The sequence below is a fragment of the Balaenoptera borealis genome (genome assembly GCF_965194805.1).
Source record: "Balaenoptera borealis genome assembly, contig: HAP1_SCAFFOLD_1787, whole genome shotgun sequence".
NCBI lineage: Eukaryota > Metazoa > Chordata > Mammalia > Artiodactyla > Balaenopteridae > Balaenoptera > Balaenoptera borealis.
Genome location: NW_028122460.1, coordinates 37,437 through 53,967, shown reverse-complemented (window position 1 = coordinate 53,967; position 16,531 = coordinate 37,437). Strand labels below are relative to the sequence as shown.

Genomic DNA, 16,531 nt, shown 5'->3' with positions numbered 1-16,531 from the left:
ACAACAACGGGAGAATGCTGCCAGATACACCTCTTCGGGCAAGCTGCAATTTTTCACCGAGAGGGAAAACGAAATGGAAATTGCCGACTACTACGGATACGTCAAGTGAGAGCTGCTAGGATTCTTGGTGCCACCTTGGCTACCAGCTGTTCTTCCATACACAGGTAAGACAGGTATAGAACTGAATAAGTAAATGGAATACAATTAATAGACGAGTAACAAACCTTTCGAATTTTCAGATGCTGCTAACTGGGGCGTGAGAAAGGAAGGACTGAAAGTTGGATGGGAGAATGAAGGAAAGGGGTAAAAACTGAGCAAAGAGGAAGGAACTTGGCCCAGGGCTAGGAAGGCCAAAAGAGACGTATGGATTTAGGAAAGGAAGCAGGAGCGAGGATGAAATGGCAGAAGTAAAAAGCAGGGTCAGAGGTCTGGGTTGAAAGAACACAATTGGAGTAGAGTTGAAGGTGACAGAAGATGAGTCTAGGTTTACTAGGAGAAATAGAAAAAGTCTCTCGGGGACGCTGGCCTTAAGTCTCACAACCACCAGATAGGTATTTCAGAAAACAAGAGGTTCAGGACACATCTCTGAAAGGTCTGAGTTGCCTTATTCAGGTGTGACTGTAGTGGGGGAATAGGGAAATCTACCAGAGAAGTGGCTAGGGCTCAGAGTTATCCTAGGGGCAGCTGACGACAGGGGCAGAGCCAAGGGAACTGCTGGATCAGGAGGCCCACGAACAAAGCAGGGGCATAGCCGCCTGTCACTTCCCTGCCAGGAAGGAAGCCAGGTATATTACTGTAACCAAGGCACACTGGGGTCTTTACTGTATGGAGAACTTGGCTCCTGCCCGCAATCCTACGGCTCGGCGTCACACACAGGAAGTAGGGCCTCTGGGCAACCAGAAATGGGAATGGGACTGAAGGAGATTCAGCCCACAAATATCCGACCACCAGCTTCCACCTCTGCAGTCTGCCACCCTGTGTCTGCTCAACGCATCACAGAAACAAGTTTTCAAGGTGAGTATACAGACGGCAGAGAAAAGTTGAACAATGAGGTCAGCATTCAAAAATGGGGTCAAATCGACAGCTGGGAAGGGGTGTAGAGACAGGTAGAATTTAGATCCTGAGCCTTTAATAACCACTACCTTCTCTCAGTGCTCTCTGTTTTTAGACTCTATATGAGAACACCTAGGGCTTCCCTGGTGGCGCCTGCCAATGCAGGGGACACGGGTTCGAGCCCTGGTCTGCGAAGATCCCACATGCCGTGCAGCAACTAAGCGCATGTGCCACGACGACGGAGCCTGCATTCTAGAGCCCGTGAGCCTCAACTACCGAAGCCCACGTGCCTACAGCCCATGCTCCGCAACAAGAGAAGCCACCGCGATGAGATGCCCGCACACCGCAACCGAGAGTAGCCCCCGCTAGCCGCCAACTAGAGAAAGCCCGTGCACAGCAATGAGAGACCCAGTGCAGCCAAAAACATAAATACGTAGAATAAATAAGTTCAAACAGTAAATAAATACATAAACATAAATTACAAAAAAAAAGAACACCTAATGCAGGTGGGAAGGTGGGAGGGCCACCGTAGAGGTCATCTATGCTACATGTACAAGAACCCCGAGAGCACACCAATCGGTACCACACTTTTCACTGCTGTAGCCGATCGTTCCCCCTGTACTGCCACACTGTAGCACTCCCTTCCCTCATCTACTGCTATAGTCTCTTCGGAAGGTGTTTCCGAACTCTTGTTATGAGAGTGCCAGTTGAACTGTCCTCACTTCCTTCATTTATACCAGGATTGAAGACCTTGTGGTCCGAGATCCTGTCCAGAGAGCAAGCAGGCTAAGGCTCTGTCTTTGTTGATGTATTTCATCAGAAAGGGCTCTACCCCCTCTCCTAGTTCATGGTGTGAAGTGTTCTTGGCCTCTCGGGAAAGTGGGGAGAATGGAAAGGACCCTATATGAGAATGCTAGGCTCTGTAAAACATTTCAGGTTTTTAAAAATAAGACTCATTTTGTATTGGACTGACAACAGTCCTATGAAATACAAAGAAGGCCGAGAATCAGTGACAGGAAAGGATCACCAGTAAGAACTACAGCAGTCACCGCTTACCTCGTAGCATAGGGCACTGTCCGTGATCCTTAAGAAGAGTTAGTAGAAATGCCTTGCCCATCTTGCCCCTGAACCCCTTGAAAGGTACACGACTGCTGTGTTGGTGTTTAGGGGGAGCATCTCACTTACCAGGGACTGACTTCTCCCTTGATTCCTCTGTAGTGATGGAGACTTCCCCGCTGATGAAAAATTCCCTGGGATTGCAACCTCCAAGCCAGACAGCTTTCCTATGGAATGACAGAGAACTTGTCAAGGTGAAACACCAGTCTGCGGGAGAAAGGGAGGAAGAGAATGATGGAAATCGTTTCTGGGAAACTATTTTTACATTATGTGTTGTTTGTTCCCGGTAAATAAACTGAAATCTTCTTAACAGTACAACAAAATCTAAACCACTAAAGCCAACAATACAGGAGTATAACGTTCGACAAAAATTTCTTTGGCTGCGCAGCATGTGGGATCTTAGCTCCCCAACCAGGGATTGAACCCACGCCTGCTGCGTTGGAAGCGCAGAGTCTTCACCACGGGACCACCGGGGAAGTCCCAGGACTATCACTTTTAAAGGAGAAGGTACAAACCCCTCGGTTCTATGAACTGGAGATTTTTAGTAAGAAGTCAATATATTTGTTGTTAGGCACATTTTATGTTAGGCTGTCTCCCTGCACAGGATGCAGGCGCCTTGAGAATGGAAGTCATATCCCTCTATAGTACGTCCCTCTTCTTTCTGCTTTGCAGTTTGCTGCTCCACTTGTTCAACCCCACCTAGTAATAACCTATACTTCCCTTGTTCCTGTTTTCCCATCTGGAAAACAGACAAAAGGCAACCAAACAACGCAAAGGTCTCAACAAATAAGGGATATCCAAAACCAGAGATGGCCAGAACTTCTGTACCCCTGATGAAATAGTCCTCATACAAAACCTGATAATCAAATTCCTTAATGCTAGGAATCACAGTGAAAAATAGTATCTGAACTGACTTCTGTCAGATGAGTGAGAACTAAGGTTAATTCAGTGTATCTGAAGCATAGAAAGTGAGGGCAAAAGTGGCACAAGATGGGGCTAGAGAAGCAGAGAGGATTCTAGACCACGCAGAGTCTTAAAGGCCAACAGTGTGTTTTCTATTCTCAAAACAATGTTTGTGAGCGATGTTTATGAGCAACGTTCCAACTTGCTTTGAAGGTTTCTTGTGTGAAGAGTGGATTGGAAGGAAACAAGATATATGGACACTAGTTAGGACCTAATCGCAACAGACAGGCAAGTTCAGTATTAGGAAGTTGAGGAAGAGCTGGCTGACAGATTCCAAAGAAATTCAGGAGATGAACTGAAGCGGGCTTAATGGGGTAGGAGATGGAGGAAAGGAAGGTCTTAGGGAATTCAAGGGTTTACTGCACACATGAGCAAAGTCTCAAAATTAATCATTTGAACGTACAGAGGCGGATCTCCCAAATGACACCGGTTAGGAAGCAACGGTACGCCCTTTAGAATTCCTAGAGACAACACAAATCAACTGTTTCGATGGAAAATTCGGCGGGACTCTTGATTTCCATGGGAATACAGAGAAAAGAGACACTGATCTGGCTTGCAGGTATATTTAGGAAGCTGTTAGCCGGACATCACCTACTAGTATCATGTAAGTAGGCCGTCCGAAGTAGGAAGCTTAGGGGAAAAACCTGGAGGAAAACTTAAAAGCTTAAGCCACACCTCTACACTACACCACCTTTCACAATTTCTTCTCAGATAAGCATCATCCCCATCAGTGAAGAAACTCGTACCTCATAATAGGAAAAACAGGCCTAAAGATTCAATGTGTGTCTTGGGAGGTCCCATCTATGCGATATCTTCCTGGGACCAGAAAAGGCCCCAGGAAGATCCATCTCTGCACCCCTGAAAGCTTACCACCAAGGAAAATGACTAGGTCCATAGATTTCCTCCCTCAAACCAGCTTACCTCACACATAGATCATTAGCAACTCCGCCCTTACTCACATTATCACAGTCACAAGAGTGGTTAGGGAGAAAAGCACTAACCAGGGGAACTAAAACAGAGGCAATCCAGGCCAAGCTGGGCTGGTGGCAGATATCTTGCTCCTTACGCTCGGGTGCATAATGCGACTCACCACAGTGCCTTTTTCACAGACCCTTTTGAACGTTTCTCCACAGAATCCAACAGCTCAAGTTAGTTCATGACGCTTCAAGGTCAACAATCGTCAAGAGAAAAACATGCAATATGTCTTACAATGTTGGATTCCTTACAAACAGGACAAGGAGATAACCATGTAGACAAAACCAGAGCATTTGAAAACATCTGTATTCTACAAACACACCAGTGAATGCTATAAATAAGGTACTATGACATAAAACAAAATGAAAACTAGATGTGAGACTCTTCTCTTCAGTGTACAGACTTCATGGCAGTTGCTGCACACTATCTAGCTACTTAGATCTTTAACTCTCTGTTCTGTTAATACCAAATGAGGCCCAAGTGTGTCAACCTGTTTCCCACAGAAACCAAAAAGTCTACATGCATCTCTTTTCTCCTGTGCCCTTTCACCTTACCTGCTCCCAATTCTCCACCAACGTCCTCCTCTTTCTCTAATTATTCTCCTCTTCATTTTGCTTGGCCTTGCCCCCAAGCATGCAAGACAGAGAGTCCTAGAGGTCCAAGATTCTAGAGTGGCTGTTTGCAAGGCGGAGGAGATTACAGTAACTGCCACACTGTATATACTTCTGTGCAAAGAAAAAGGGACAGTGTTCAGAATGTCTCTCACATATAACAAGAGCTGGAGATGGCAGGATACCTGTGTGGCCCAAGGAACTAGAGCTAGCAAATTATGGGCCAAACAATTGCAACCAAAGGCTGGAAGAGGAAAGGTCTGCAACCAGCTCTGTCTCCTAGCTCTCTGGTATTTGCTGCCAACGGGCAGAGTCTATTTCGTGAAGCATCAAGCACTGAAAAGAAGACTCCTGCTGCTGGAAGGTGACAGGAAGTAACGTCCAATGCAAGATCAAGGCTTGTCCTCGAAGCAATGCCCATAATGGAAGAAAAAAAAAAAAGAGAAAGCGGAAGAGAAACGTTAAGTCGCAAGTCCAACCTGGCCCCCAGCCTAGCCCAGCCCAAGGAAGGTAGGAGTCAAGGAGAAGAAACTAAAAGAGAAGAGCCTTGGACCACAACATTCTCCACAAGGTACACTCAACAAACTTCACCCTACTCTTGAACCAAGTTACAAAGAGAGCTTCTTAATCCCTACTTTGGCTCCTTAAAAGCTGCTATCAGTTCACTCATTAGACACATATGATTTCAGAACAACTGTAATAGTTCAAACTAGATGGCTCTTTCCTTCCTAAGGATTATTAATTAAAGAAGATCTATATAGCTCTAAGTATATGATACATAAAATAGAATACTCTGTAGAATATAAGTAACTCTTAGTTCAGTGTATTAATGAACGTCTGTAAGAAATGTGGCAATGATTTCCCTAATGGAAGAGCCTGGGGGAGGTAAATCTGTCTTCTAGGATTTCCTCCCCAGAGCTCAGAAACTCAGGTGTTGTTTTAGCTCTCCTACACTCTCTTCACCCAAGCCCGCCTTCCTGTTGGGGATCGGACCTCCCTATTGGCTCTCTCATACCTTTCAACTGCCTGCTTTGTGACATCACTCTCCTACCAAACCTACTACCACTTGGTAGAGTCTTGGGGTTTCCGTGGAGCTGTTTGGACCAGTAACCAGTGACCTCTGTACTGGACACGTGCGCCGTTCAGCTGCAGCCACTCGGACATCCTCTAGTGTTGTCTCCTCATCCCTTGTACCTGCAGTGGATGCTTCCTCTTCTCTGACCATGTCAGGTAAGAAAAGAAACTTTGGAAAGTTTTGCGTTCGATTTCTTTTGCCCCTAAATTGAGTAAGTAGGAGATTCAAAATAGCATGGAATAATGAGGGAAAGTATTGAACTACAAGTCTGGAGACCTAATTTCAGTTTTGACTTTGACGTTTACTATCTGTGTGACTTTGGACAAATCACTGGCTGTCTCACAAAGCCTGTTGCTTTCCTTAACTGTTACGTTAGGATACCACGTTGGGTTGATCACTCTGATCCCCTTCTTTTCCAGTATTGAGCCTTAAAGGGTACCCATGTAGAAAACGAAATCAGACACTTCTCAAGAGTGTTTCAACAGAAACATAGAAAAGCCAGGGGACATAGAAAACTAGCAATATATACCAAGATGTTTCATCTCTAATGGTCTCCCTCCACTAGGATTTCGACTAGTTGAAAAGAGAGAATAGGGAGAGAGGATGGAGAGTACTGGGCTCTACAGGGAGGCACAGAGTCGAGCGTAAGGAAGTTTAGGATGGTTTTCATTAGCACAGGCCAACAGGCACCAAGAGATGGGAGAAAATGTAAGAATGAAGAGGGAAAGCATAGAGGAGCTCTCAAGAAAAACGGAGTTTGCAATGGAATGCTGATGGGAACCAAAGATTTTCAATTAAAGCAGAAACAGCACAGAGGGAAACCTGCTCAGAGCAGGGCAAAACCAAGTTGATGGTAGCAAACCCTTACATTAACAGACTAAGAAGGAAAGTAAGGCCAGAACAGGGGATCACCAGGAAAGGCAGCTTATCAGAAAAGTCATACTCCGTTTTCTTTCTTTTATTGCCTCTCTGAATACAGTTGGCCACTTGACAGTTTTGAATATAAACATTTTAGAAATACGTTTTAGAAATGATGCCTCCTATAAACAAGCAACCACAGTGGTTATCTAGGGGGCTGCTTTTCAGTGTTTTATTCTTTCTAATTTTTAAACTAGGTAGACATTTCACCAATTCAACATTTTAAGTGATATCTTCTAAATTGAATCAGAAGGACTATTTTCCTTGGTGTGATATGTAGGTTCTAAGGCAAGGCTGCTTTTCATTTTTACAGTTATTTCCTTCCTAACACAGAGAGCACATTGATCAACAGCCATCGTTCGCTTGTAGAGCTTAGCTACCGAAGAAGAAGAAGAAAAAGTCAAGCCCCACATCTCTAATTCCCCCCCCCACTTAGGGAATTCCCTGGCGGTCCAGTGCTTAGGACTCGGTGCTTTCACGGCCAGGGCCACGCGGCGCGGCCAAAGAAACAAAACAAACAAACATCCACGTTTATCGAAAACCATATTGTGGAGTCCTGTGGATTTTCTTACATTTGAAAATCTTTTTTAATTGGATTCTAGGCATGATGGTTTTTTGAGGTTTTGGGATGCCATCTTCTTGGATGCTGAAGATGATTCTAATCTAAGTTCTAGGATAAATCCAAAAACCTTCCTGATACATTTTAAGCTTCCTTTCTGCTTATTATATAAGCTATATTCATTGAAATATATATTTCTCCTAGGCTTAATACCTCTTACTTGCTGGGTAAAAATATGAAGGAGCACAATAATGAAACTCTTTTACACTTATTATTTTGCTGTCTGCTTCGTACCGGTTTTCATTGAAATACTTGTCTATATGTGTTGTGGCTACCTATACATGCACATTTATTGCATTCTGTTGCTTGTTATGCATTTTTTACTGACATACCTTCTCTGTCTGTATGCATTGGCTAGGAATTCATTCACCTCTATCACCTCCATCGTGTCTTCTGGTTAATAGTATTCACTAAAATAGAGTGGGCAAAATTCACTTTCATAATATTGCATGGATAGTACAGAATGCCATTTGTTAGTAAATTCATTAGGCTTCGATACTTGCCACATACCCCAGTTTTCATTAATATCTATGGATTTCTTTTTCGTTAACGTAATATGCTTGTCATGATTTTTCTTTGTCTTTCTAGAACTTATTGTATCTTCCTCCATATAAATCATACGCAATAGATCAGCTTATTCATCTATTAATTATTACTGCTATTATTATTGGTGGTGGTGTTATAACCACTTTACAGGTGAGGAATCTGAAGTAATCAGATAACTCTTCCCTTTCCAAAAGCACTTAAGAAATCCACTTTCGGGTAATCATTTTGAGGTAGGATGAGAAACCAGGCTTGAAGAGGGCAAAAATGACTCTTTCAATTCACCAGTTGGACTGAGCTGTACGTCACCTCTAGGTAATAGCGTGGGAACTGCACAAGCAAAGGGAGACACTGAAGACGACAATGGTAACAGCCGTACTGTTTTCTAATGGACAAAAAAAATGCCTATATTATAAGTTCTATTTCTCCTGCTTTCTGGCAGTATCATGCTCAGAGTGGAGTCCTGGCAAGGAAGTCAGGATACTTAGGTTCTGAAACCTGGTAATGATACTAACATAATGAGAGAACTTGAACAAGTCAACCCGACCTCTCTGAGCCTCAGTTTCCTTACGAAATGAGACTGAGAACATCGAAGTTCTCTAAGGGCCTCCTAGTTCTAAAATGCTTCCAGTCTAGGAAATAGCATAGAAGTCAATACGAGTGCAGGCTGAAGGGAAAGACAGGGCAGGGAGAAGGTTGCTTCCAGCCTAGAGAACAATCTCTGAACCACACCACTTGGCTCTTCTGCCCGTCTGTGCCCAAGATGGGAGCACAGGCAGTTAATAGAGAAGAGTGGAAAACTGCTCAGTCCTTACAGCCATCATTAACTGTCTGATTTTGGGTTTCTCAGGAAGTAGTGATAGTAGAGGTGTCCTGATAGCAAGAACCTTCAGATGATGCCGTTCCTCAAACGTAGTGAGAATTTCTCAACCTCCCTGAGTTTTTCATGACCCTCTTGTTCTTACAGAAAATTTCCAACATCCATCTCTACTTGGAACTCTAAATTCTCTGCAGCATTCTCCTCCTGTGGTGAGCAATGCAACTTCCCTAACACGAAGTGTCTGCAACTTCTCCAGAGTCTCTGCCCCTGCCGTCAGTTCGGCATCGGCTACTGGTACCCCTTTCCAGACACTCATGGGTAGTGCCTACCTTTACCAACATTCTAGCACGACTATGTTATCTGGAGTTACTGACCACAGCCAGATCTCCACTTCAGCTGCTTCCTATCCAGGTGTTCTTGAGTGGGACATCACAGCAAGCACTGAAAAGAATTCTTCTTCACTCGGAGACTTTACTCTGGCACTCACTGACCGCCACACAGCTGCCTCCTCCATGTTTCTGGCAGCCCAGGATGATAAAACTTCAGACGCCAAGAACATGGTCCCTCTACATCCATCGCTTTCTGCCAGCCTTGCTCAGGGAACACCATCTCAGATTCCAAATCAGGGGCAGAGCCGCCTGCCACTTCCCTGCCAGGAAGGAAGCCAGGTATATTACTATAACCAAGGCACACTGGGGTCTTTACTGTATGGAGAACTTGGCTCCTGCCCGCAATCCTACGGCTCGGCGTCATACACAGGAAGTCGGGCCTCTGGGCAACCAGAAATGGGAATGGGACTGAAGGAGATTCAGCCCACAAATATCCGACCACCAGCTTCCACCTCTGCAGTCTGCCACCCTGTGTCTGCTCAACGCATCACAGAAACAAGTTTTCAAGGTGAGTATAACAAACGCCAGAGAAAGTTGAAGAATGAGGTCGGCACTCAAAAATGGGGTCAAATCGACAGCTGGGAAGGGGTGTAGAGGCAGGTAGAATTTAGATCCTGAGCCTTTAATAACCACTACCTTCGCTCAGTGCCCTCTGTTTTTAGACTCTCTATGAGAACACCTAGGGCTTCCCTGGTGGCGCCGTGGTTAAGAATCCGCCTGCCAATGCAATGCGGGGGACACGGGTTCGAGCCCTGGTCTGCGAAGATCCCACATGCCGTGCAGCAACTAAGCGCATGTGCCACAACGACGGAGCCTGCATTCTAGAGCCCGTGAGCCTCAACTACCGAAGCCCACGTGCCTACAGCCCATGCTCCGCAACAAAGAGAAGCCACCGCGATGAGAAGCCCGCACACCGCAACCAAGAGTAGCCCCCGCTAGCCGCCAACTAGAGAAAGCCCGTGCACAGCAATGAGAGACCCAGTGCAGCCAAAAAAATAAATACGTAGAATAAATAAGTTCAAACAGTAAATAAATACATAAACATAAATTACAAAAAAAAGAACACCTAATGCAGGTGGGAAGGTGGGAGGGCCACTGTAGAGGTCATCTATGCTACATGTACAAGAACCCCGAGAGCACACCAATCGGTACCACACTTTTCACTGCTGTAGCCGATCGTTCCCCCTGTACTGCCACACTGTAGCACTCCCTTCCCTCATCTACTGCTATAGTCTCTTCGGAAGGTGTTTCAGAACTCTTGTTATGAGAGTGCCAGTTGAACTGTCCTCACTTCCTTCATTTATACCAGGATTGAAGACCTTGTGGTCCGAGATCCTGTCCAGAGAGCAAGCAGGCTAAGACTCTGTCTTTGTTGATGTATTTCATCAGCAAGGGCTCTACCCCCTCTCCTAGTTCATGGTGTGACGTGTTCTTGGCCTCTCGGGAAAGTGGGGAGAATGGAAAGGACCCTATATGAGAATGCTAGGCTTTGTAAAACATTTCAGGTTTTTAAAAATAAGACTCATTTTGTATTGGACTTATAAACAGTCCTATGAAATACAAAGCGAGCCGAGAATCAGCGACAGGAAAGGCTCACCAGTAAGAATTACAACAGTCACCGCTTACCTCGTAGCATAGGGCACTGTCCGTGATCCTTAAGAAGAGTTAGTAGAAATGCCTTGCCCAGCTTGCCCCTGAACCCCTTGAAAGGTACACGACTGCTGTGTTGGTGTTTAGGGGGAGCATCTCACTTACCAGGGACTGACTTCTCCCTTGATCCCTTTGTAGGGATGGAGACCTCCCCCCTGGTGATGAAAAATTCCCTGGGATTGCAACCTCCAAGCCAGACGTTTTGTGTGACACAAAGTCAAGAACTCCCCAAGTCCTGCAGTAGCAGAAACAGCCACATACTTGAGAGTAACCCACCATCTGAACTTGGGGACATTTCAGTGACAGCTCCAGTCCAGAGTGCCAGGCGTCTCCTGGCCCTGCCTCCAGCTCCAAGCCAGGGACAAATAGAGAGTAAGCACGTGGATGATATCAAAACCAAGCTTTCAAAGCCTCTGGATGCCTACCAGATCCCAACAGAGAACCAAGATCCTCCACTACTCCCTTTAGGAATCCCTGATATTCACCAGCCGCTGGCCTGCACCGATCCCCTCAGCCAAGAGGAGCAGCCTGGTTCTGAAAATGCTGATCTGGGAGAGAACAGCCGGAGTCGTCAGGACCTAGGGACACTTGAAAATGGGATTGAACCTAGCAGTGGTCTTGCAGACATTACTACACTGGCGGAGGATATTCACCTTCCCCAGCTCTTTAATCCTTTGAAAGATCTTGATCAATCCCAAGGTCCCAACGTGATCAAAGCTAAAGACACCAGAGCCATTAAGGTGAATCAGGTGCAGGAAAAGCCAAGTGTCATAAAGGTTCCCTCTGATCAACCCAGGAAGAACAAACAGAAAGCCTCTGAGCCTATCAGTGGCGCTCCCAAGGCCAAAATCCAGCCAAAGAATCCAGAGTGCCTGTTAGGGGGAGAAGTGGTTACATGCCACGCTGCAGTCAGTGACAGGGCTCCTGTGAACACGGCCAAGCACTCTCAAGGCAAACCTCAGAAAGCTGCATCCAGAAAGATCAGCAAAACTAAGAGCCACGGGCAGGAAAAGACCAAAAGGACCAGAGGGAGAAACAAGGCTGAGGAGAACAAGCAGTCAGGGAACAAAGTCAAGGCAGAAGAGAAGCCAGCAATCCCCCACACGAAGCGAAAGGAACACCAAACTGAGCTTCTCCAACAGAGCTTTCAAAAGCCTCGAACCTCCCTTGGCGTGCGCATGCTGGAGTCTGTGAAGGTTCTTCATGCGCTGGGGAAGAAGAATGAGACGAAAACTGGGCGCTCTTCCTGTCGGCTCTTGGGAAAGTCAAGCAACCCCAAAGACCCCCAGCCACCCCCAGCTATCCAGCCATGGCGGCATACCCCACGTGAGGGGAAGGGTCCTGAGAAAACGCAAGTCCAAGCCCAGAAACCAGACAGCAGTGCTGAAACAGAGTGTCCGTCTCCAGCCCAGTATGAGCGGCCTCCTCCTGGGAAGGTCAAGTTGATACCTCTGCCTTTTTCTGCCTGGGACAAGCCTCAAGCTCGACCCGCTCCTCGGAGGCCACAGTCTCTGGCCTCACATCGGCCTGCTGGGGCTTACCGTGCCCAGCCTGGTTCTACTGACTCAGCTCAACCTGCTGCAGCCAATTCATCCCAGCCAGCTCCTGCCTCTTTGCCAGGCCCCGCCAAACCAGCTCAGCCAACTGTGACCAACCCAACCCAACCGGCTTGGCCCAACCATACCCAGCCTCGTGTCCCTCAGTCTGCTGCTCCTAGGCCTGCACCCTCCAAAACTTCATCTGGCGCTCCTCTCCAGCGGGAGCCTGTTCCCCCTGCTGTGAATAAGCGCCAGTCCCCACCCAAGCTCCAAACCCACTTTCTACTCCAAGACTTCAGCAAGCAACGAGTTCCATGGAGGGAACCCAACGTGCCTGAGCCAGTCATGTCAAAGCCCATCGAACAAGAGCAGAGGCCAGAGCGAGAGGCCATGAAGAGGCGGGCTCAACAACAACGGGAGAATGCTGCCAGATACACCTCTTCGGGCAAGCTGCAATTTTTCACCGAGAGGGAAAACGAAATGGAAATTGCCGACTACTACGGATACGTCAAGTGAGAGCTGCTAGGATTCTTGGTGCCACCTTGGCTACCAGCTGTTCTTCCATACACAGGTAAGACAGGTATAGAACTGAATAAGTAAATGGAATACAATTAATAGACGAGTAACAAACCTTTCGAATTTTCAGATGCTGCTAACTGGGGCGTGAGAAAGGAAGGACTGAAAGTTGGATGGGAGAATGAAGGAAAGGGGTAAAAACTGAGCAAAGAGGAAGGAACTTGGCCCAGGGCTAGGAAGGCCAAAAGAGACGTATGGATTTAGGAAAGGAAGCAGGAGCGAGGATGAAATGGCAGAAGTAAAAAGCAGGGTCAGAGGTCTGGGTTGAAAGAACACAATTGGAGTAGAGTTGAAGGTGACAGAAGATGAGTCTAGGTTTACTAGGAGAAATAGAAAAAGTCTCTCGGGGACGCTGGCCTTAAGTCTCACAACCACCAGATAGGTATTTCAGAAAACAAGAGGTTCAGGACACATCTCTGAAAGGTCTGAGTTGCCTTATTCAGGTGTGACTGTAGTGGGGGAATAGGGAAATCTACCAGAGAAGTGGCTAGGGCTCAGAGTTATCCTAGGGGCAGCTGACGACAGGGGCAGAGCCAAGGGAACTGCTGGATCAGGAGGCCCACGAACAAAGCAGGGGCATAGCCGCCTGTCACTTCCCTGCCAGGAAGGAAGCCAGGTATATTACTGTAACCAAGGCACACTGGGGTCTTTACTGTATGGAGAACTTGGCTCCTGCCCGCAATCCTACGGCTCGGCGTCACACACAGGAAGTAGGGCCTCTGGGCAACCAGAAATGGGAATGGGACTGAAGGAGATTCAGCCCACAAATATCCGACCACCAGCTTCCACCTCTGCAGTCTGCCACCCTGTGTCTGCTCAACGCATCACAGAAACAAGTTTTCAAGGTGAGTATACAGACGGCAGAGAAAAGTTGAACAATGAGGTCAGCATTCAAAAATGGGGTCAAATCGACAGCTGGGAAGGGGTGTAGAGACAGGTAGAATTTAGATCCTGAGCCTTTAATAACCACTACCTTCTCTCAGTGCTCTCTGTTTTTAGACTCTATATGAGAACACCTAGGGCTTCCCTGGTGGCGCCTGCCAATGCAGGGGACACGGGTTCGAGCCCTGGTCTGCGAAGATCCCACATGCCGTGCAGCAACTAAGCGCATGTGCCACAACGACGGAGCCTGCATTCTAGAGCCCGTGAGCCTCAACTACCGAAGCCCACGTGCCTACAGCCCATGCTCCGCAACAAGAGAAGCCACCGCGATGAGATGCCCGCACACCGCAACCGAGAGTAGCCCCCGCTAGCCGCCAACTAGAGAAAGCCCGTGCACAGCAATGAGAGACCCAGTGCAGCCAAAAAAATAAATACGTAGAATAAATAAGTTCAAACAGTAAATAAATACATAAACATAAATTACAAAAAAAAACAACACCTAATGCAGGTGGGAAGGTGGGAGGGCCACTGTAGAGGTCATCTATGCTACATGTACAAGAACCCCGAGAGCACACCAATCGGTACCACACTTTTCACTGCTGTAGCCGATCATTCCCCCTGTACTGCCACACTGTAGCACTCCCTTCCCTCATCTACTGCTATAGTCTCTTTGGAAGGTGTTTCCGAACTCTTGTTATCAGAGTGCCAGTTGAACTGTCCTCACTTCCTTCATTTATACCAGGATTGAAGACCTTGTGGTCCGAGATCCTGTCCAGAGAGCAAGCAGGCTAAGGCTCTGTCTTTGTTGATGTATTTCATCAGAAAGGGCTCTACCCCCTCTCCTAGTTCATGGTGTGAAGTGTTCTTGGCCTCTCGGGAAAGTGGGGAGAATGGAAAGGACCCTATATGAGAATGCTAGGCTCTGTAAAACATTTCAGGTTTTTAAAAATAAGACTCATTTTGTATTGGACTGACAACAGTCCTATGAAATACAAAGAAGGCCGAGAATCAGTGACAGGAAAGGATCACCAGTAAGAACTACAGCAGTCACCGCTTACCTCGTAGCATAGGGCACTGTCCGTGATCCTTAAGAAGAGTTAGTAGAAATGCCTTGCCCATCTTGCCCCTGAACCCCTTGAAAGGTACACGACTGCTGTGTTGGTGTTTAGGGGGAGCATCTCACTTACCAGGGACTGACTTCTCCCTTGATTCCTCTGTAGTGATGGAGACTTCCCCGCTGATGAAAAATTCCCTGGGATTGCAACCTCCAAGCCAGACAGCTTTCCTATGGAATGACAGAGAACTTGTCAAGGTGAAACACCAGTCTGCGGGAGAAAGGGAGGAAGAGAATGATGGAAATCGTTTCTGGGAAACTATTTTTACATTATGTGTTGTTTGTTCCCGGTAAATAAACTGAAATCTTCTTAACAGTACAACAAAATCTAAACCACTAAAGCCAACAATACAGGAGTATAACGTTCGACAAAAATTTCTTTGGCTGCGCAGCATGTGGGATCTTAGCTCCCCAACCAGGGATTGAACCCACGCCTGCTGCGTTGGAAGCGCAGAGTCTTCACCACGGGACCACCGGGGAAGTCCCAGGACTATCACTTTTAAAGGAGAAGGTACAAACCCCTCGGTTCTATGAACTGGAGATTTTTAGTAAGAAGTCAATATATTTGTTGTTAGGCACATTTTATGTTAGGCTGTCTCCCTGCACAGGATGCAGGCGCCTTGAGAATGGAAGTCATATCCCTCTATAGTACGTCCCTCTTCTTTCTGCTTTGCAGTTTGCTGCTCCACTTGTTCAACCCCACCTAGTAATAACCTATACTTCCCTTGTTCCTGTTTTCCCATCTGGAAAACAGACAAAAGGCAACCAAACAACGCAAAGGTCTCAACAAATAAGGGATATCCAAAACCAGAGATGGCCAGAACTTCTGTACCCCTGATGAAATAGTCCTCATACAAAACCTGATAATCAAATTCCTTAATGCTAGGAATCACAGTGAAAAATAGTATCTGAACTGACTTCTGTCAGATGAGTGAGAACTAAGGTTAATTCAGTGTATCTGAAGCATAGAAAGTGAGGGCAAAAGTGGCACAAGATGGGGCTAGAGAAGCAGAGAGGATTCTAGACCACGCAGAGTCTTAAAGGCCAACAGTGTGTTTTCTATTCTCAAAACAATGTTTGTGAGCGATGTTTATGAGCAACGTTCCAACTTGCTTTGAAGGTTTCTTGTGTGAAGAGTGGATTGGAAGGAAACAAGATATATGGACACTAGTTAGGACCTAATCGCAACAGACAGGCAAGTTCAGTATTAGGAAGTTGAGGAAGAGCTGGCTGACAGATTCCAAAGAAATTCAGGAGATGAACTGAAGCGGGCTTAATGGGGTAGGAGATGGAGGAAAGGAAGGTCTTAGGGAATTCAAGGGTTTACTGCACACATGAGCAAAGTCTCAAAATTAATCATTTGAACGTACAGAGGCGGATCTCCCAAATGACACCGGTTAGGAAGCAACGGTACGCCCTTTAGAATTCCTAGAGACAACACAAATCAACTGTTTCGATGGAAAATTCGGCGGGACTCTTGATTTCCATGGGAATACAGAGAAAAGAGACACTGATCTGGCTTGCAGGTATATTTAGGAAGCTGTTAGCCGGACATCACCTACTAGTATCATGTAAGTAGGCCGTCCGAAGTAGGAAGCTTAGGGGAAAAACCTGGAGGAAAACTTAAAAGCTTAAGCCACACCTCTACACTACACCACCTTTCACAATTTCTTCTCAGATAAGCATCAT

The 16,531-nt window shown here is 46.5% G+C and overlaps 1 protein-coding gene across 1 annotated transcript in view; it reads right to left on the bottom strand.

The window, feature by feature from the left end:
• The window catches only part of LOC309622194 (uncharacterized protein), a gene marked incomplete at its 5' end in the record, with an annotated part of 79,363 nt that overhangs the window by 30,368 nt on the left and 32,464 nt on the right, over positions 1 to 16,531 (bottom strand). Inside the window, 2 exons of the mRNA XM_082409320.1 lie at positions 2,239 to 2,376; positions 14,916 to 15,053. Of these exons, the coding sequence (XP_082265446.1) occupies positions 2,239 to 2,376; positions 14,916 to 15,053 (276 nt within the window). The remainder of the gene's footprint in view (positions 1 to 2,238; positions 2,377 to 14,915; positions 15,054 to 16,531) is intronic.